Source organism: Cyanistes caeruleus, chromosome 13, assembly GCF_971803275.1.
Source record: "Cyanistes caeruleus chromosome 13, bCyaCae1.hap1.1, whole genome shotgun sequence".
Taxonomy (NCBI): Eukaryota; Metazoa; Chordata; class Aves; order Passeriformes; family Paridae; genus Cyanistes; species Cyanistes caeruleus.
Genome location: NC_141713.1, coordinates 1127950 through 1147658, shown reverse-complemented (window position 1 = coordinate 1147658; position 19709 = coordinate 1127950). Strand labels below are relative to the sequence as shown.

Genomic DNA, 19709 nt, shown 5'->3' with positions numbered 1-19709 from the left:
GAACCCCGGCAATGCAAGGGTTAAGAGGCGGCGGTCCCGGCAGTGGAAGGGTTAAGAGGCGGCGGTCCCGGCAGTGGAAGGGTTAAGAGGCGGCGGAGGCTCCGGGCCCCCCCGGGGGCGGTGCGGGGCTGACATCACGGCCCCGCCGCGCCGAGCAGCGGGCAGCGCTCCCCGCCGGGCAGCGGCCACGGCCCGGCCTCCTCCTCATCCTCCTCATCCTCCTCCTCATCCTCATCCTCCTCCTCATCTTCCTCATCTTCCTCATCTTCCTCATCTTCCTCATCATCCTCATCCTCCTCCTCACCATCATCCTCATCTTCATCCTCCTCCTCCTCCCCCCGGTTCCCGCCGCCGCCGCCTCCTCCCCGCCGCATGACCGTGACCAAGGTAAGGCGCTGCCCGCGGTGCCCGCCAGGTGCGGCTCCTCCCGGCCCGGTTCCGCTGCTTCTTCTCCTCCCGGCCCGGTTCCGCTGCTTCTCCTCCTCCCGGCCCGGTTCCGCTGCTTCTCCTCCTCCCGGCCCGGTTCCGCTGCTTCTCCTCCCGGTCCGGTTCCGCATCTCCCGGCCCGGTTCCGCATCTCCCGGCCCGGTTCCGCTTCTCCCCCCGGCCCGGCCCGGCTTGTCGCGGCCCGGTTCGGGGGATCCGAGCGGAACCGGGCCCCTCCCGCGGCCGCCCCGGGCCCGCAGCGCTGCTGCAGTTTTAACCCTTGGAGGGGGCGGCGGCGCCGGGGGAGCTCCCGCGGGAGGGAGGGGCGGAGACGGAACCGCCGGTACCGGGAATGGCCCCGAACCGGGAATGGCCCGAACTGGGAATGGTCCTGAACCGGGAGTGGTCCTGAACCGGGAGTGGTCCTGAACCGGGAATGGCCGGAACCGGGAATGGCCGGAACCGGGGAGCCCGAACCGCGCATCCCAAACCGGGCATCACGAACTGGGAATTGTCCCCGCACCGGGAATGGTCCTGAACCGGGAATGGCCCCGGTACCGGGAATAGGCCCCGAACCGGGAGTGGTCCTGAACCGGGAACAGCCCCCGAACCGCGGTCCCAATCCAGGATCCCGCGGGCCCGGCCCCTCGCGGGGGTCGCGCATTCCCGGGATCTCTCCCTGAGCCGCTTTTCCAGCCCTTCCCGAACCTCTGCAGGTGGCCGGGAGGGCTTGGAAAACCTCGGGAATGGCTCTGGGAGCTCGGGGGGATCCCAAATCCATCCTGGAGCGACTCCCGGATTCCCGCGGGCGGGGGAGGTTTCGCTTCCTCAGGGCTGATCCCGTCTCTTCCCATCCCGGGATCCCATCCCTGATCCCGCTCTCCCATTCCCGATCCCTGATCCCATTCCCGATCCCTGATCCCGCTCTCCCATTCCCGATCCCTGATCCCGCTCTCCCATTCCCAATCCCTGATCCCTCTCTCCCATTCCCGATCCCTGATCCCTCTCTCCCATTCCCGATCCTGATCTCCCATCCCGTGGTTCTGCCCCTGGAGCGATCCCGAGCCCCTGGATCCTGCTGGATTTGGTGACCTGGAGCAAAGGGGGAAATTCCAGAGGAGCCAATGGGGAATTTGGGATCAGGGATCCAAGGCTGGGAATTTGGGATCAGGGATCCAAGGCCGGGCTGATTCCAGGGAATCCTTGGGAAGGCTCCGGAATGACCTCAGTGGGCTCCAGGAATGGGATCGATGATCCCATAAAAGCCCCAGGGCTGGATTGGGAAAGGCTGGAATATCGGGAATGGCGCTGGGGGCTGATCCCTCCCCAAAGCCTGGAATGGGATTTGGGAATGTCCAGGGAAAACAGGGAGAATCCGTGCCAGAATCCCAGGAAATTCCCAGCCCTTCTGGACAGGGATCGATGCCCAGGCCGGAATTTGGGATGCGAATCCACAGTCAGGATCAAAGAACCCCAAATTCCCGGGAATGCGGGGCCGCACTTGGAAGCCAGGCTGGGAATTTGGAGCCTCATTCCCAGGGATTTTATTGGAGTGGGATTTATCCCGGAAAAAAGGGAAAGCAGCTGCAGCAGGATTGGGAATTCACTGTTGGATTTTAGGGAAGGGATGAGCCAAGGGAAAAAAGTTTTCCATGATTTTATCCCAAAATTCCCTGTGCTCCATCCGAGCTCTCCCCGTGGATTTGCTCTCCTGCGATCCATGAAATCCAAAGGAATTCCAGGAGCAGCTCGGCCCCGATTCCGGGGTTTTTCCAGGCCAAACTGGGACGCGGATCCCGGGAATCGCTCCCTGGATATTCCCTGGATTTGGAGAGGGAAGAGACTTTTCCCGGGTGTTTTTTTGGCTTTCCGGAATTCCGGGAAAAGCTGCGGCGATCCAAAGGGAACGGTGGGATTTGGGGATGGGAATCGTTCCCACGGCGAGGCAGGAAAAGGGGGGAGGGGGGGGGAGCTCCAGGGAATTCCTGGATCCCGGGACAGGAATTCGGGATTCTCCTCCCACGCCGGAGGAGCCGGAAACCTTGGATAAGCTTTTCCAAAGTTTGTAAATATTCCCGGGAATCCGGGGCCCAAAGGCATCCGAGACTTTTCCTGGGATTTGGGGGGGGAAGGATCTGGAATATTCCCTGGATCCGCCCCCCCCTCACTTCCCACGGGAAGGAGCGGCCGGAGCCGCCGGGGGAGTTTGGAATTAAAAATAGGATGGAGCCGAATCCATGGGAATGCTGGGAGAGCCCGAATTCCCTGGAAAAAACACCGAGGGGGTTTTTATATTCCCGGCTTTCCAGGAGATCCGTGGGAATTTGGGATAATTCTCCCAGGTTTAATGATATATAAATCTATAATTTTATAATTTTATAATTCCTTGGTCTCGGTGCCTTGGGAAGGGAAAAGCTTCCGGAATCTTGGGAATTTTGGGAGTTCTCAGCCTGGAGAAATCTCCCGGGAAACAGGAGGAGCAGGAAGGGGGCGGGAGCGGGATTGGAGGGAGCAGGGATGGGAATGGGAACAGAATCTTTGGGAATATCCAGGGGGAATTATCCAGTGGGAATATCCAGGGGGAATATCCACAGGGAATATCCACAGGGAATATCCACAGGGAATTCTGCGCTCAGGGAGGGGCCGGAGTTTCGGAGCTTGGATCAGCCGCTCCCAATTCCCAGCCATTCCAGAGGCTGCTCCCAAATCCCGAAGGAATCCATGACCGGGATCTCATTTTGGGAAGAGGGATCCGGAATGATCCGGAATGATCGGAATTTTCCCCAAAAAACCCTGTTGAGAGGAGGATCCCGGGATGATCCCACAGCTCCTCTGGATTCGATTGGCAAAATCCTGGAGCCGGGATCCCAAGGAATGGGAACATCCCAAGGGAACGGGAATATCCCAAGGAATGGGAACATCCCAAACATGGGAGCATCCCAAGGAATGGGATCATCCCAGGGAAATGGAGCCAAACCCAGATTCCAGAGGGAAAATCCCAACTATTCCCTGTCGGGATGAAATAAACGGAAGTTCTCCGTGGCTGGAGGTTGGAATGCCGGGATATTCCCGCTGGGAATTCTCGGTGTCCTCTGGAAGGGCGGATTCTGTGGCCGATCCATGGATCCATGGAAAAGCCGGATCGATCCGTGGCCGTGCCAGGAGGGAATTGGAGCGCACGGATCGATTTCCCGGGAATGCGGGATGGGGCCTCCTCTGGGGGGCTCCTGAGATGGGATCCCCGGAATTCCAAATATCCCCGAGGGGCTCCAGGAGAGCTGGATTTGGGATCACGGAACACAGGGAATGGCTCCTGCTGCCGGGAGGAGGGGCTGGATGGGATTTTGGGATTTTGGGAAGGAATTCCCGGCTGGGCTGGAATTCCCAGAGCAGCTGGAGCTGCCCCTGGATCCCTGGAATGTTCAAGGTGAGGCTTGGAGCAGTCTGGGATGGAGCCAGAGAATCCATGGAATGTGGGAGAGTTTGTTATTCCCTAAAATTCCTCTCCTTCCCTTCCCTTCCCTTCCCTTCCCTTCCCTATTTTTCCCCATTTTTCCCATTTTCCCCTATTTTTCCCCCTTTTTTCCCCCCTTTTTCCCCCAATTTTTTCCCCTTTTTGTCCCAATTTTTCCCATTTTTTCCCCATTTCTCCCCAATTTCCCCCCTATTTTTTCCTCATTTTTCCCCAATTTTTTCCCCATTTTTCCCCCATTTTCCCCCAATTTTTTCCCCCTTTTTCCCCCTTCCCTCATCCCCAAATTCTCCACAAAACCTTGGAAAATCCCGGCTGGGCTCCCCAATCCCTGTGGAAATGGGGAACAGGGATCGGGATCCGTTGGAAGCCGGGAACGGGAAAATTTCCCGGCTCCAATTAAAATTCCCCTCACCCGAGACGACTCCGGCCCTTTTTAACAAGTTCTAATTAATTGGCATTCCGGGCAATTAATTTGGGATTCAATGGAATTAATTCATTGGGATTCAATGGAATTCATTGGGATTCAGTGGAATTCATCAGGGTCGTTCCCGGGGCCTGGCGGGAATTCCGGGATCCGTAACTCACACCCGCCCGGCCGGGCGTTCCCATCCCCCTTCCCGCTTTTTTCCATGGAATTCCATCCGACCCTGAATGGTTCCATTCATCCAGGGAGCTCCATCCCGGATTCCCGGCTCCGGAGTCATTCCCTAAATCCGGCCCTGAGGGGGGAAAGAATCTCCGGATGGAGGGTGGGGGAGGGGGGAGCTGCTCCGGGGGGCCCCAGATCCCGGGATTCCGGAATTCCCAGAAATCCCGCGCTCCTTTGTTGGTGGTGAACGCTCCCAGGCTGGATCTGAGGCTGGAATGGAGCGGAATTCCCGGGAAAAGCAGCGCCAGGGAAAGGGAAAAATCGGGATTGATCAATCGGGATCGATTGGGATCAGTCGGGATCCCAGGAGATCCGAAGAAATCCGGGAATTCTGGGAATGGTGGCAGCCATGTTCTTGTATCCAAAGCTTTTCCAAACTCGTCTAAAATCCAAGGAATTTGGGTGGGAGCTGTGGCCGCCCTCCCGACGGATCCGGAATTCTCCGGGATGAGCTCGTCCTGCTCGTTCCGGCTTTTCCCTCCTCTCAGAATTCCCAAAATCCCACTCCAGTCGGGAAAAAGCCTGGAATTGTTTTTCCCCTGGATGAAATGGAATTCCATGGAGCTCTGCCCCATCCCGCTGGGATTCCCACCGGGAATTTGCCCCTCTGGAAGCGCTGCGCGAATCCCAAAAAATCCTGCCAAAAAATAATGGAAAACTATGGAAAAACATTGGAAAAATCCATTTTTCCAGAAAAAAAAAAAAAACAAAATTTGGGAAGATCCAGCAAAATTCCCAGTGGAAATCCCAGGAAGCTGCTGGGGATGTTTGGGATGGGGCGGGGCCGGGAGCAGGGATCGTCGCCATGGAGCTGATTCCATGGGAATGGGGATGGGGATGGCCAAAAAGGCTGAGCCAAATCCCAGGAATATCCAAGGAAAACTTGGACGAATCTGGGATCGGGAAATGTCCCTGGGCAGGGAATGGGATCCGAGGTCCACTCCAGAATTCCAGGATTCCGGGATTTCCAGGGATGCTGGAGAATCCCGAGCCATTCCCGGATTCCCGCGGATCCCTGGATCCCCCGGATCCTTCTCATGGTTTTTGGCGGTTGGGGATGGATCCCGGCTGGGAATGGGGATCCAAAGGGTTTCCTTCTTTTCCAGGCTCCCGGAGCAGCCGCGGTTCCCTGAGCTCCGGCTCCATCCCGCGGGATCCGGAGGCTCCGGAGCAGCCGAGCGGGGCAGGTGAGGATCCCCAGGGATCCGGACCGGGACGGCAAATCCCGGGATTCCGTGCCAGGCTGGGAATGTCCCATCCCAGATTTCTGTCAATCATCCCAAATTTCCAGCAATTATCCCAAAATTCCATCATCAATGATCCCATCCCAAATTTCCATCCGTGATCCCATCCCAAATTTCCAGCAATAATCCCAAATTTCCAGCAATCATCCCATCCCAAATTTCTGTCAATCATCCCAAATTTCCACCAATTATCCCAAATTTCCATCATCTATGATCCCATCCCAAATTTCCCTCAATCATCCCAAATTCCCAGCAATGATCCCAAATTTCCATCAGGGATCCAATCCCAAATTTCCACCAATTATCCCAAAATTCCATCATCAGTGATCCCATCCCAAATTCCCAGCAACGATCCCATCCCAAATTTCCCCGCTGGAAGTTGGGAATTCACTCCCGTGGTTTTTTATCCGGAGTTTTCCATGGATTCCCCCCAGGCCTGGAGCCGTTATCCCGAGGAATCTCGGAAAAGGGAGTGGGAGGAAAACCCGGCTCGCTTCCGGAATTTTTTCCGGAGGTGGAATTTTGGGATTGTTCCCGGCCCGTGGGGGCTGGGAAAGTTTGGATTTCCTCCTCCAGGAGTTTTCCCGGATGGAAAACGATCCAAGCTCTTTGTGCCTTTCCGGGAGAATTCTGTGAGATCCGTGGGAATTTGGGAAGCGGCTCCAGGATCCTGGAGGGACGAGAATTCCCGAGAATTTAAATACAAAAAAAACCTCGGAGACTTTTCCTGGAGTTTCCAGGAAGCGAAAAATCCTTGGAAAGTCGAATTCCAGGGAAATCCCAGAGAATTCCAGGCTGGAAAAAACTCAGCTGGGAAATTCCCGGCTGGAATTTTCTCGTCTCCCACATTCCATGGATTCTGCTCCAAGCCCCATCCCAGCTCACCTTGAACATTCTATGTCTTTTCTGGGAATTCCAGAGAATTCCAGAGAATTCCAGGGAATTTTTCCCACTTCCCACGGGAAGAATTCCTTCCTGCCATCCCATAATCCCACTTTTCGGAATCCCGATCCAAGCTTTTCATGGAATTCTTCTCCCTCCGGACCTCGGCAGCCGCCTGGGATCCTCCAAAGAAAAAAAAAAAAAGCGGGAAGAGGGATCGGGAATCGGGAATTCCGTGCCCAGGGGTTGGATCCGGGAAGGGCTCCGGGGGTTTTTCCCTGGAATTCCTGGGAAATGAATGGAATTTTTTCCTTTTCCCAGAGCTCCATGCGGGATCTGCACAAGGCCGAGGTGCTTGGGAGCAAACGCGGCCTGGTGAGTGCCCCGAGCCGGGAATTCCACAAAATCCATGGAAAACTCATCCCGGGGCAGCCCAGAGCTCCCCCCCGGGGCCGGATCCGCTCCGGAGATCCCCGGGAATGTTGGGAATTGGCGCCGTTCCCGCCCCTCATCCCGAATTCCTTTGGGTTTTCCCTCTTGGGATGAAGTGTCGAGGCTGGATCAGGAATTCCGGGAATTGTGGGGAGGATGGATTGGGAATTCCAGCCCAGAATGGATCGGGAATTCCAGCCCAGAATGGATCGGGAATTCCAGCCCAGGATGGATCAGGAATTCCAGGAATTCTGGTGAGGTTGGATCAGGAATTCCAGCCCCAGAATGGATTGGGAATTCCAGGAATTGTGGTGAGGCTGGATCGGGAATTCCAGGATTGGTCTGGATTGGGAATTCCAGGAATTGTGGTGAGGCTGGATTGGGAATTCCAGCCCGGGATGGATGGGGAATTCCAGCCCAGCTGCTGCTCCCGAGTTTTCCCCTCCCAATGGAAAGAATTCCGGGATTGGGATGGGCCGGTGCCTCCGGAGGGGTTCCCCAGCCCGGATTTCACCTCCGGATCGGGATCCCAACAAACTCCGGGATATCAATCCCAAAACACCCCCTGGAGGATCCGGGATGGCCCCGAATCCCTTCCCAAACCAAATCCTTCGGGATTGAATCCCTGAGGCTCCCAAACCCCTCGATCCCGAGGGAAAATTCCCCGTGGAACCACCGGAAATTTGGGATCACGGCTCTATCCCGGGAAAGTGCCACAGCAGCGAAAATTCCCGGAAAAAATTCCAAACATTCCCATTTTTCCCAAGTTTTCGCAGGAGGGAATCGCGGGATGTCCCGGGAGGGACTGGGAAGCCCCGGTTCCTTCCCGGCCGTTCCCGATCCCGGATTTTCCTTGGGAAAAGCGGCTCCCGGCGGTGCCCATCAATGAGCCTTTGATGCTGGAAATGTCAAACTCCGCCATTCCCGACCTTTCCATGGAAAAAAAACTTCCAGGGATGGGCCGGATCCGGAGGGAGGGAAAACAAAAATCCCCAAATTCCCACAAAACCCGGCCTCGGTTTTATCCAGGAAATCCCAGACTGGGAATTTTTGATCCCGGTTGCCAGGATCCAGGAGTTTTCCCACCTCGGATTTCCTTTTCCCGAGGATTTTCCAGAGCAAATCCCTCTTTTTTTTTATCCCCCCTCTCCCCCACCGAACCCATCGGAAAATCCCGAGGGAAAATCCCGAGGGAAAATCCCGTGGGAAAAATCCCTTTATTCCCGTTAAAACCACAAAAACTCCCGGAAGGAAATCCATGGAGAAGAACAAAAACCTGGAAAAGAGGGATTTTTCCTGCCAGGAATTCCAGGTGGAGGCAGGACGGGATTTCCCCGCGCTCGGGGCGGATTTACCGGCGGCTATTTTTAGGATATCCAGGTTTTTTCGGGATTAGGGTCGGAGCCGCGCCGGCTGTTGCGGCCGGAGCTCCTTTCCCGGTTTTTCCCTTTCCCAGTTTTTCCCTCTCCCGTTTTTTCCCTCTCCCGGTTTTCCCCTTTCCCACTTTTTCCTTTTCCCGATTTTCCCCCTTTCCTGGTTTTTTCCCTCTCCCGGTTTCCCCTCTCCCGGTTTTTCCCCTCTCCCGATTTCCCCCTCTCCCGATTTTTCCCCTTTCCCGATTTTCCCCTTTCCTGGTTTTTCCCCTCTCCCGGTTTTTCCCCTCTCCCGCCGTTTCCAAGGCTCCCGAGGGATGAAAGGATCCTTTGAGATCCCGGGAAAGGCCGGAGCTGCCGGGAGAGCGGGAAAAGATCCAAGAGCGGCCGGGGGCGGCTCCCGGGCCTCTTCCCGATTTTCCAGGCCTTTCCATTCCCAGGGAATCAGGGCAGAGCTGGAGATTTACTCCTGGAATCTTTTCCCGGGTTTTCAGGCATTGCTGCTCCCAGAGCAGCTGGAATTTTAATCCTGGAATATTTTCCTGCTTTTCCAGGGCTTCCTGTTCTCAGAGAAACAGGGAACAGCTCCTGGAATTTTACTCCCGGGTTCTTTTCCCGCTTTTCCAGGCCTTGATGTTCCCAAGGAATGAGGGCAGAGCCAGGAGTTTAATCCTGGAATATTTTCCCGCTTTTCCAGGCGTTGCTATTCCCAAGGGCAGAGCCGGGGATTTCCTCCCGGCTCCTTTTCCCCGGGATCGCTGCCGGATCCTTGGGATCCCCTCTGGATCCGTGCGGGAAAATCTCGGGAATCGGAACATTCCTGACGCTCCAATTCCCGCCCGTCCCTTCCGAGCGGGAATTCCTTTGGATCCTGGCCGTGTCCTGGCATTCCCAAGCCTTTGGGAGCCTTTCCAGGGTTTTTTGGGAATGTTCATGTCGGGATGGGCCCATCCTGGTGCTTCCGTGTCCCGCCGGGCACCGACGGATTGGGGCTTTGGGAATAATGGGATTCTTGGGAATAACAGGATTTGTTGGGAATGGGATTTCTTGGGAATGAGATTCCTTGGGAATGGGATTTTATGGGAATGGGATTTGTTGGCAATGGGATTTTTTTGGGAATGGGATTTTTGGGAAAAATGGGGTTTTTTGGGAATAATGTGTTTTTTGGGGAATGGGATTCCTTGGGAATGGGATTCTTTGGGAAGGGGATTCTTTCGGAGTAATAGGATTTTTGGGAATAATGAGATTTGTTGGGAATAATAGGATTCTTTGAGAATGGGATTTTTTGGGAGTGGGATTTGTTGGGAATAATGGGATTTTTTTGGGAATGGGATTTCTTGGGAATTTTTTCAGATTTTTTGGGGAATTCCAAGCCTACTTTTCGAGCCTTTCGGGATCCACTGCTCTCTCCAGGGAGCGCTTTCAATTCTTCGGGAACGCTCGTGTCGGGATGGTCCCACCCCCACGGGAAAATCCCCAGGAATGTGGGGGGGGATTTTTCCCAGGAACGCCGAATTCCCGCCTTTTCCCGCAGATGTCATGGCGGCCGCAGTACCGCAGCTCCAAGTTCCGGAATGTTTACGGGAAGGCGGCGAGCCGGGAGCTCTGCTTCGATGGAATTCCCATCACCAAGAACGTCCACGACAATCATTTCTGCGCCGTCAACGCGCGCTTCCTCGCCATCGTCACCGAGAGCGCCGGCGGTGGCTCCTTCCTCGTCATCCCGCTGGAGCAGGTGAGACATTCCCAATGGGAATTCCCAAAAAATTCCCCCTGGTTTTCCTGGGGTTCCTTCCTCGTCATCCTGCTGTAGCAGGTGAGACATTCCCAACCGGAATTCCCAAAGTTTCCAAATTCCTGCTGGTTCTCCTCGGGGTTTCCATGTCATTCCACTGAGACAGGGAGGATTCCCAACGGGAATTCCCAAAAAAGTGTCAGAATTCCTGATGGTTTTCCTGGGGTTCCTTCCTTGTCAGCCTGCTGGAGCAGATGAGATTCCCAACTGGAATTCCCAAAAAAGTGTCCAAATTCCAGCTGCTTTTCCGGGAGTTTCCTTGTGGCTCCTGGGAATTCCCAGCTGGAGCCATCCCATCCCATCCCATCCCATCCCATCCTTCCGCCCTTTCCCATTCCCGCCTTTCCCGGATTCCTCCCCCGTTCCGGAGGCAGCTCCAGATGGAAGGAATTCTAATCAGGAATTCCAATCAGGATTTAATTGCGGAGCACAGCTTGAGCCTCATTAATATTCCCCCCCCCCAAAAAAACCCCAGGAGCTGCGGCTCCATCCCGGCTCCTTCCTCACGGATCCCAGCTGGAATCTCCATCCCCAAATCCCGAGGAACAGCCCCAAATTCCCGGAAAATCCCAACTTTTCTTTATTTTTTCCTGGCCAAACCGAAGCGTTGGGATGCTGGGAAATCCCGGGATATCCAGCGGATCGATCCCGGCTGGAGGAGTTAAAAAATTCCCGGTTTTTTTTCCTCCCCTCCGGAGCCTGATGAGCTCATTAAGGAGAATTTTCCTTGGGAATCGGCAGCTCCCTAATTAATCCGGCTCCATAATTAGCAGCTAACGAAGGTGACCCGGACACCGCCGAGCCGCTCCCGGGATTTGCCACCGTATTTTTGGATCTTTTTCCCTGGATTTTGCCCTCTGGAATCTGGGCCGAGCCGTCAGCTCATCCCAAAATCCGCATCCCAGCTTTTCCAGGGGGAGATCCCAGGGATCCGTGGGATGGGAATTGGGAGCTTCGCTCCTCCCAAATTCCGGAGCCTCGGGATTGGGAAGGAGCCCGTCCCCAGCACCGGGATAAAAATATCCCGAGGGAGTGGGAGGAGGACCGGGAAGAGTGGGATTGGCTCCATGGGAACGGGAGAATCCCGGAATTCTGGAATGGTTTGGGTCGGAAAAGAGCTCAAAGCTCATCCCAATCCATGGGCGGGACAGGGCGGGATTTGGGATGGGGAAAAGCTGGATTTGGGATGGGGAAAAGGATGGATTTGGGATAGGGAAAGCTGGGTTTGGGATGGAGAATTCCCAGTTCCAGTCTGGATACGGTTTAGGAATTCTCAAACCTCCTCAGGTTCCTTTCCATGTTCCCTTGGGATTTTCCCCCTGGATCTGGAGGCTGCACCAATCAATCCCTGGGGTTTTCCGTGTGGGATTGAAGGATGGAGCAGAACAAAGGGATTTTTCCAAGTTTCTGGAGCTTCCCGGGGAATTCAGAAGCGTTCCCGGTTTGTGTTTCCCAAGGGAAAAGTGCTCGGGGAATTTTGGAAGTTGGGATCATTTATCCAAGATTTCCTGATGGGTGGATTTCTGGGAAAACTGGGATTCAGCCCCGGCCAGGGCGGAGCCACTCCGAGGGTGGGAATTGTGGATTTTTCCCATCCCTCGGATTTGCTGCTGCCGGATCCGATGGAAAATTCATCCCAGATTTCCATCCGGGAGGGAAATTCCTTCCCTCCCATCCCAGAACTGGCTCTGAGCCCTCTGGAATTCCCGGGATTCTCTCCACAGAGCCGGATCTGGATGATCCCGGGGGAATTCCAGGATGGCATTCCCCGATTCCGGAATCCGAAGGGTTCCCATCCCCCATCCTATCCCAGCCTTTCCCAGGGACAGAATTCCCAATCCCCACAAATCCACGTTGTTCCCAAATCCTTTTCCCAAAGGATTTCCCCTTTTCCAAGCGCCTCGGCGAAGGGGGAGGGGCGGAGGATTTCCTCCTTCCAGCGTTTTCCGTGGAAAAGCTCGGAGCTGCCGGGGCCGTTCCCGCGGGGCCGGAATCTGGGTCACCGAGCTTCCCGCGGATCAGGGATCCAGGGATTAGGGATTCACCTTGGATTAACTCCCGGCTACCACCAAGGCCCCGCTGAAAAACCAGCAAAACGCAGCCGGAATCCTGGAATTTTTTAGGGATTTTCCAAAAAAAACCCGCATTTTTTTTATTTTTCCTTTCCCTCCCCCGGGTGCCCCGGGATCGGCGCATTCCGTGTCCTTTTCCCACCGAGCGCGACCGATTCCAATCAAAATCCCAGAATTCCTGGGGAAAAGGCGACGAATCCCTTGGGAATTCTCCGTGATCTGGGAGCGCTTTTCCAGCCCCGATATTCCAGGATTCCGTGAATTCCCAGAGTTCCCGGCCGTCCTTTCCCTGCTCCCAGGCACGGATCAGCCGGGAATACTGGGAATACCAGGAATACCGGACAGACCCAACCCCTGCTCGGCCCATCCCAGCTCCCCTCCCTCCTCCGGAAATTCCCAGGAATCTCCGATTCCTCCCGGAACTCTCTGGGTTTTTCCCGACCTTTTCCCTCCGTTTCCCGTTGCAGACCGGCCGGATCGAGCCCAATTATCCCAAAGTTTGCGGCCACCAGGGAAACGTCCTGGACATCAAATGGAATCCCTTCATTGACAACGTCATCGCCTCCTGCTCCGAGGACACCTCGGTGAGCCGGAATTCCGGGATGCAGTTCCCACATCCCTCCCCATTCCCGGTTTTTCTCTCCCCACGGCGTTCGGTTTGGGAATGCTGAGGGATGAGAGGCTGATCCTGAATTGTGTCCGGCTCCTGGGCCCATTCCTTATTCATCCTCGATTGGCCCATCTGGCCAATCCCAGAATTCCAGGACAAACCAGGGAATCGAGCCATTCCCAACCCCATTCCAGCTGCGGATTGATCCCAGCTGGATCTTCCCAAGGATTCCTTGTCTATCCTCGAGGACCCATTGGAAATGGGGTTGATCCCAGAATTCCAGGGCATACCAGGAATTCAAACCAGGGAATCGAGCCATTCCCAACCCCATTCCAGCTGCGGATCGATCCCAGCTGGATTTTCCCCAAGGATTCCTTGAGGGCCCATTGGAAGGGGGCTGATCCCGGAATTCCTGAACAAACCAGGGAATTGGGCCATTCCCAACCCCATTCCAGCTGCGGATCGATCCCAGCTGGATTCCCCCAAGGATTCCTCCTTCAGCCACCCCCCGTCAGCTGGGCCCATCCCGGAACCCCTGGAAGCTTTTCCTTGGGGAATTTGCTCCCGAGGCGCTGCGGGGCGCGGTTGCAGGTGCGGATCTGGGAGATTCCGGAGGGGGGATTGAAGCGGAACATGACGGAGGCGGCGCTGGAGCTGTTCGGGCACAGCCGGCGCGTGGGGCTCGTCGAGTGGCACCCGACCACCAACAACATCCTGCTCAGCGCCGGATACGACTACAAGGTGGGAATTCCCAGGAATGCCGAGCCCCGGGGTTCCTCCCGGGATTTGGACGGAGGGGAGAGCTGGAATGGGGAGGGGTGGGAGGAGATGGGAACGGAGCCTCCTTCCGGGATTGCTGTGGGGCTGGGAGAGATTCCATGGGGAAGGGAGAGATTCCATGGGGAAGGGAGAGATTCCATGGGAAACTGAGAGATTCCTTGGGAACAGGAGAAATTCCATGGGAAAGAGAGATTCTGTGGGAAAGGGAGAGATTCCATGGGAACGGGAGAAATTCCATGGAGCTGGGAGAGACTCCATGGGAAAAGGAGAGGTTCCATGGGAAAGGGAGAGATTCCATAGAACAGGAACAGCTCCCGCCATTCCCAGTTGTAGCTCCTGCCATTCCCAGTCACAGCTCCCAAAAACTAGGAACAGCTCCCAGAAAAACCCAGAGCAGCCCCCAAAAACCAGGAGCAGCTCCCACCATTCCCAGTGCCATTCCCACCATTTCCCAGTGGCATTCCCAGTGGCATTCCTGGTGCCATTCCCACCATTCCCACTGCCATTCCTGGTGCCATTCCCGGTGCCGTTCCCACAATTTCCCAGTGCCATTCCCAATGCCATTTCCGGTGCCATTCCCACCATTCCCAGTGCCATTCCCACCATTCCCAGTGCCATTCCCAGTGCCATTCCCGGTGCCATTCCCGGTGCCATTCCCGGTGCCATTCCCAGTGCCATTCCCACCATTCCCAATGCCATTCCCGGTGCCATTCCCACCATTCCCACCATTTCCCAGTGCCATTCCCAATGCCATTCCCACCATTCCCGGTGCCATTCCCGGTGCGGTTCCGGCAGGTGCTGATCTGGAACCTGGAGCTGGGCGAGCCGGTGAAGATGCTGGATTGCCACTCGGACGTGATCCTGTGCATGTCCTTCAACAGCGACGGGAGCCTCCTGGCCACCGCCTGCAAGGACCGGCGGCTGCGCGTGCTGGAGCCGCGCTCCGGGAAGGTCCTGCAGGTGTGATGGAGAATCCCATGGGATGGGGCGGGAATGGAGCCCGTGGATGGGCTCCCGTTGGGATTCGGTGCCCGATTCTGGAGGTGGTGGCGAGGGGAGGAGTTGGGGTGTTTGGTTCAGGAGCGGCTTCCAAAAACTGGGAGCGGCTCCCGAAAACCGGGAACGGCTCCCGAAAACATGGAGCAGCTCCGAAAACCCGGAACGGCTCCTGAGAACCAGGAGCGGCTGCCGAAAACCGGGAACGGCTCCCGAAAACAGGGAGCAGCTCCCACCATTGCCCAGGAGCAGCTCCCAAAAACCGGGAACAGCTCCCGAAAACCAGGAGCAGCTTCCGAAAACCAGGAGCGGCTCCTGAGAACGGGGAACGGCTCCCGAAAAGCGAGAGCAGCTCCCGAAAACCGGGAACGGCTCCCAAAAACCAGGAACAGCTCCAAAAACCGGGAACGGCTCCCAAAAGCCGGGAGCGGCTCCCAAAAGCCGGGAACGGCTCCCGAAAACCGGGAGCGGCACCCACCATTCCCAAGAGCAGCTCCCAAAAACCAGGAGCAGCTCCAAAAACCGGGAACGGCTCCTGAGAACCAGGAGCGGCTCCCAAAAACCGGGAACAGCTCCTGGAAACGGGAGTAGCTCCCAAAAACCAGGAGTAGCTCCCAAAAACCGGGAGCGGCTCCCGAGAACCAGGAGTCGGGAGGAGGGCGGAGGGCTCTCCCTGACCCTCGGGAAAATGGGAATTTGGGCTTATCCAGGGGCGGGTTCTGGGATTTCCCCGGGATGGGAGCGGGGGAGCAGGGACGGGGCTTTCCTGGGATGGGAATTCCGAAGGGAATTCCAGAGCCCGTTCCCGCCCCGCAGGAGGCGAGCTGCAAAAATCACCGCGTCAACCGCGTGGTTTTCCTGGGAAACACCAAGCGGCTCCTGACCACGGGAGTGTCCCGCTGGAACACCCGGCAGATCGCTCTCTGGGACCAGGTGAGTGCCGCTGGAATTCCTGCTTCCATCCCGCTGGAATTCCTGCTTCATTCCTGCCGGAATTCCTGCTCCATCCCTGCCGGAATTCCTGCTCCATCCCTGCCGGAATTCCTGCTCCATCCCGCTGGAATTCCTGCTCCCATCCCTGCCGGAATTCCTGCTCCATCCCTGCCGGAATTCCTGCTCCATCCCTGCCGGAATTCCTGCTCCATCCCTGCCGGAATTCCTGCTCCATCCCGCTGGAATTCCTGCTCCGTCCCTGCCGGAATTCCTGCTCCGTCCCTGCCGGAATTCCTGCTCCATCCCGCTGGAATTCCTGCTCCATCCCTGCTGGAATTCCTGCTCCATCCCTGCCGGAATTCCCGCTCCATTCCCGCCGGAATTCCCGCTCCGTCCCCGCCGGGATCCCGCGGCGAGCTGCGGGATTTTCCCGTTTTCCAGGAGGATTTATCCATGCCCCTGACGGAGGAGGAGATCGATGGACTCTCGGGACTCCTCTTCCCCTTCTACGACGCCGACACCCACATGCTCTACCTGGCCGGGAAGGTACCGGGACACGGCATTCCCAAAAAATCCCCCGGGAATTCGGATCCCGGGATATCCCCGCCACGGGAACACATTCCAACACCCCCCTCCAAGCCAGGGCATTCCCGGGATCCAGGGGCAGCCCCGGTTTCTCCGGGAATTCCATCCCCGCCTCTCCCCAGGGAACAATTCCCGATATCGCGATATCCATCCCTTGGAAATGCTCCTAATCCCGGAGTTTTTTCCCCACTTTTTCCATTCCCATCCCTGTTCCCGGCTGTTCCAGGGGGATGGGAATATCCGGTACTACGAGATCGGCTCGGAGAAGCCGTACCTGAGTTACCTGATGGAATTCCGCTCGCCGGCTCCGCAGAAAGGGCTCGGTAAGGGCGGAATTCCCGCGGGATGGGGAAGGAGCGGCACCAGGAAAAGGGCTTGGATCGGGTTTGGGTTGGGATTTTTCATGTGGGAATTCCGGGGCTGATCCCGATGCTCTCAGGGATTTTCCAAGCGGGAATTCCGGGGTTGATCCCGGTGTATCTCAAGGATTTTCCATGCGGGAATTCCGGGGCTGATCCCGGTGCTCTCAGGGATTTTCCATGCGGGAATTCCGGGGTTGATCCGGTCTCTCCGCAGGGGTGATGCCGAAGCACGGCCTGGACGTCTCGGCCTGTGAAGTTTTCCGTTTCTACAAACTCATCACGCTCAAGGGTCTCATCGAGCCCATCTCCATGATCGTCCCCCGGCGGGTGAGCCCCGGGATCCGGGAATCTCCCGCATCCCGAACATCCCGTCCCGGCTCCGGAGCCTCCGGCCCATCCCGGCTCCGTCCCCGGATCCCGCCGTCCGTCCTCATCCCGGGGAGTTCCCCCACGGTTTAACGGGAACGCTTTTAGGGAATGTTTCTCCCAGGGTTGGGTCTCGCCTGAGGATTTTTGGGAATTTCTCTCTTGGATCGGGGTTTTCTGGGAACGCCCTCCCAGGTTCTCAGCGCTTCCCAAATTTCCTCCCCGCGCCTGGAGATTCCCGATTTTCCGGGTGTTTATTCCCTCGGCGGGGGAGGGGAGCGGATTCCCAGATCCGTTCCCAGATCCCAGCGCTGTTCCCGTTTTCCCAGTCGGACACGTACCAGGAGGACATTTATCCCATGACTCCGGGCACGGAGCCCGCCCTGACCCCGGACGAGTGGCTCAGCGGGGTCAACCGAGGTAAAACCGCCGGGGGACGATCCCAAAAATCTCCGGGATGCGGGAAAAGGGCTGGCGGGCGGTGATCCGGGGGTTTTCCCGCAGATCCCATCCTGGTGTCGCTGAAGGAGGGATACAAGAGGAATTCCAAGGTGGTGTTCAAGGCGCCGGTGAGGGAGAAGAGGAGCGTGGTGGTCAACGGGATCGACCTCCTGGAGAACGTCCCGCCCCGCACCGAGAACGAGGTGGGGCAGCCCCGGAGCGGGAATGGGAAACTTGGAATGGGAAAATGGGAATGGGGATGGGAGAATGGGAATGGGAAAATGGGAATGGGAAAATGGGAATGGGAAAATGGGAATGGAATGGGAAAATGGGGATGGGAATGGGAAATGGGAATGGGAAAATGGGGATGGGAAAATGGGAATGGGGATGGGAAAATGGGAATGGAATGGGAAAATGGGAATGGGAAAATGGGAATGGGAAAATGGGAATGGGGATGGGAAATGGGAATGGGAAAATGGGGATGGGAAAATGGGAATGGGGATGGGAATGGGATGGGATGGGATGGGATGGGATGGGATGGGAATGGACCTGGAATGACACCAGGCTGCCGGTCTCCATCCCAATGGAGGCAAGACTGTGGGATCCACCAGGGCTGGGATCCCGGGATCCATCCCAGGACGTTCCCATGGTGGGATCCCGGATCCATCCCATGATCCTTTCCCATGGTGGACAGTTTTCCAGGGACACTTCCCACCGTTCCAGGCTGCTCCAGCCGGAGCCTGGGCAATTCCAGGGATCCAGGGGCAGCCGCAGCTTCCCTGGGAATTCCATCCCAGCCCCTCCCCACCCTCCCAGCTGGGAATTCCTTCCCAAAATCCCACGGAAATCTCCCATCCTTCAGTTCAAACCCATCCCTCATCCCCAAAAATTTTGTCCCATTCCCAACACGGAGCCGGCAAAACCCTGGGATGAGCCGATCCCAGCGGCTCCATCCCATCATCTCCATCCTGCTTTTCCAGCTGCTCCGGATGTTCTTCCGGCAGCAAGACGAGATCCGGCGCCTGAAGGACGAGCTCTCGCAGAAGGACGTTCGGATCCGGCAGCTCCAGCTGGAATTAAAGAACTTCCGGAACAGCCCCAAGAACAATTGAGCCCATCCAGGGCCCTTTTCTAAAGCCATTCCCAAGTTTCTACTCCCGAATTCCCTGGATTTGCTCACCCGCGGCGCAATTCCGGAATCTGCGGCTGCCGAGAGCCTGGAATCGTGTCCCGCACGTCTCGTCCGGCACTAATCCCGCTCTAACCCGATTCCTGGGAATGCCCGGAGGCTCCGGGTCCTGTTGGATGTCGGGATGAGCCCGGGTGGATTCCCGGGAAAAGGCGGAAATTCCCCGCTCTTCCTTTCTTCTCCTATGCAAAAACGCGACGGCGGGAACGGAACTGGAAAAGGGGCGGGAAGAGGGAAGGGCTGGATGGGCCAAGGGGATTCCGGGTGGGAATCCGGGATCCTTCCCGGGCTGGGAGTTTGGGATCCTTCCCGTGATCCTTGCCCATGGTGGGAGCCTGGGATCCTTCCCATGGCAGGAGGAGGGGATCCTTCCCGAGGTGGGAATCTGGGATCGTTCCATGCTGGGAATCTGGGATTGTTCCATGCTGGGAATCTGGGATCCATCCTGCAGTTGGAGACTGGGATCCGTCCCAGGACCCTTTCCCATGGTGAGAACTTGGGATCCTTCCTGGGATGGGAATCTGGTATCATTCCCAGGGTGGGAATCTGGGATCATTCCATGCTGGGAATCTGGGATCATTCCTGGGATGGGAATCTGGGATTGTTCCATGGTGGGAATTTAGGATCATTCCATGGCAGGAGGAGGGGATCCTTCCCGTGCTGGGAATCGGGGATCATTCCTGTGGTGGGAATCTGGGATCCTTCCCATGCTGGGAATCTGGGATCCATTCCAGGACCCTTTCCCACAGTTGGAATTTCCCATGGTGGGATCCCGGGATATTCCCGGGGTGCTGCCCCAGGGCTGGATCCTGAGGGTGGATCCCGAGGGTGGAACGACACCAGATCCCAATTCCCAGAGATCCCAATTCCCACTCAATCCAGGCCGCTGAAGTTCCCGGGGCGGATCTGTCCCGTCCGTGTCCCGCGTTCCCGGCGTTCATTCCCGGTATTCCCGGCGTTCATTCCCGGCGTTTCCCGCTGCCTTCCCCGTGCTGTCATTCCCAATTATTTATGCTCCCGCGGGATAGCAATGGAATAAAACCTTTGCAGGATACCAGAGCCGCGTTCCCGCTTTTCCTTCTCCACCTGGGGGGATCCT

At 56.8% G+C, this 19709-nt stretch overlaps 1 protein-coding gene across 7 annotated transcripts; it reads left to right on the top strand.

Moving 5' to 3' along the window:
• The first annotated feature begins 103 nt into the window (after positions 1–103).
• CORO2B (coronin 2B) lies at positions 104–19667 on the top strand. Of its 7 annotated transcripts, XM_086849777.1 has the most exons (15): positions 114–387; positions 5657–5737; positions 6998–7051; positions 7225–7362; positions 10016–10216; positions 12816–12932; positions 13550–13699; positions 14534–14698; positions 15551–15667; positions 16109–16213; positions 16479–16575; positions 16829–16941; positions 17310–17400; positions 17485–17624; positions 18402–19667. In XM_086849777.1, exons 3-15 carry the CDS (start codon positions 7004–7006, stop codon positions 18531–18533), a joined length of 1614 nt encoding a protein of 537 aa, XP_086705903.1. In that variant the 5' UTR covers positions 114–387; positions 5657–5737; positions 6998–7003; the 3' UTR covers positions 18534–19667. The 7 variants fall into 7 exon arrangements, with proteins under 7 accessions (XP_086705905.1, XP_086705907.1, XP_086705903.1 ...); XM_086849779.1 differs by lacking the exon at positions 7225–7362 and having other exon boundaries at positions 104–387; XM_086849782.1 differs by lacking the exon at positions 7225–7362 and having other exon boundaries at positions 134–387; positions 9179–10216.
• The last annotated feature ends 42 nt before the right edge of the window (positions 19668–19709 follow it).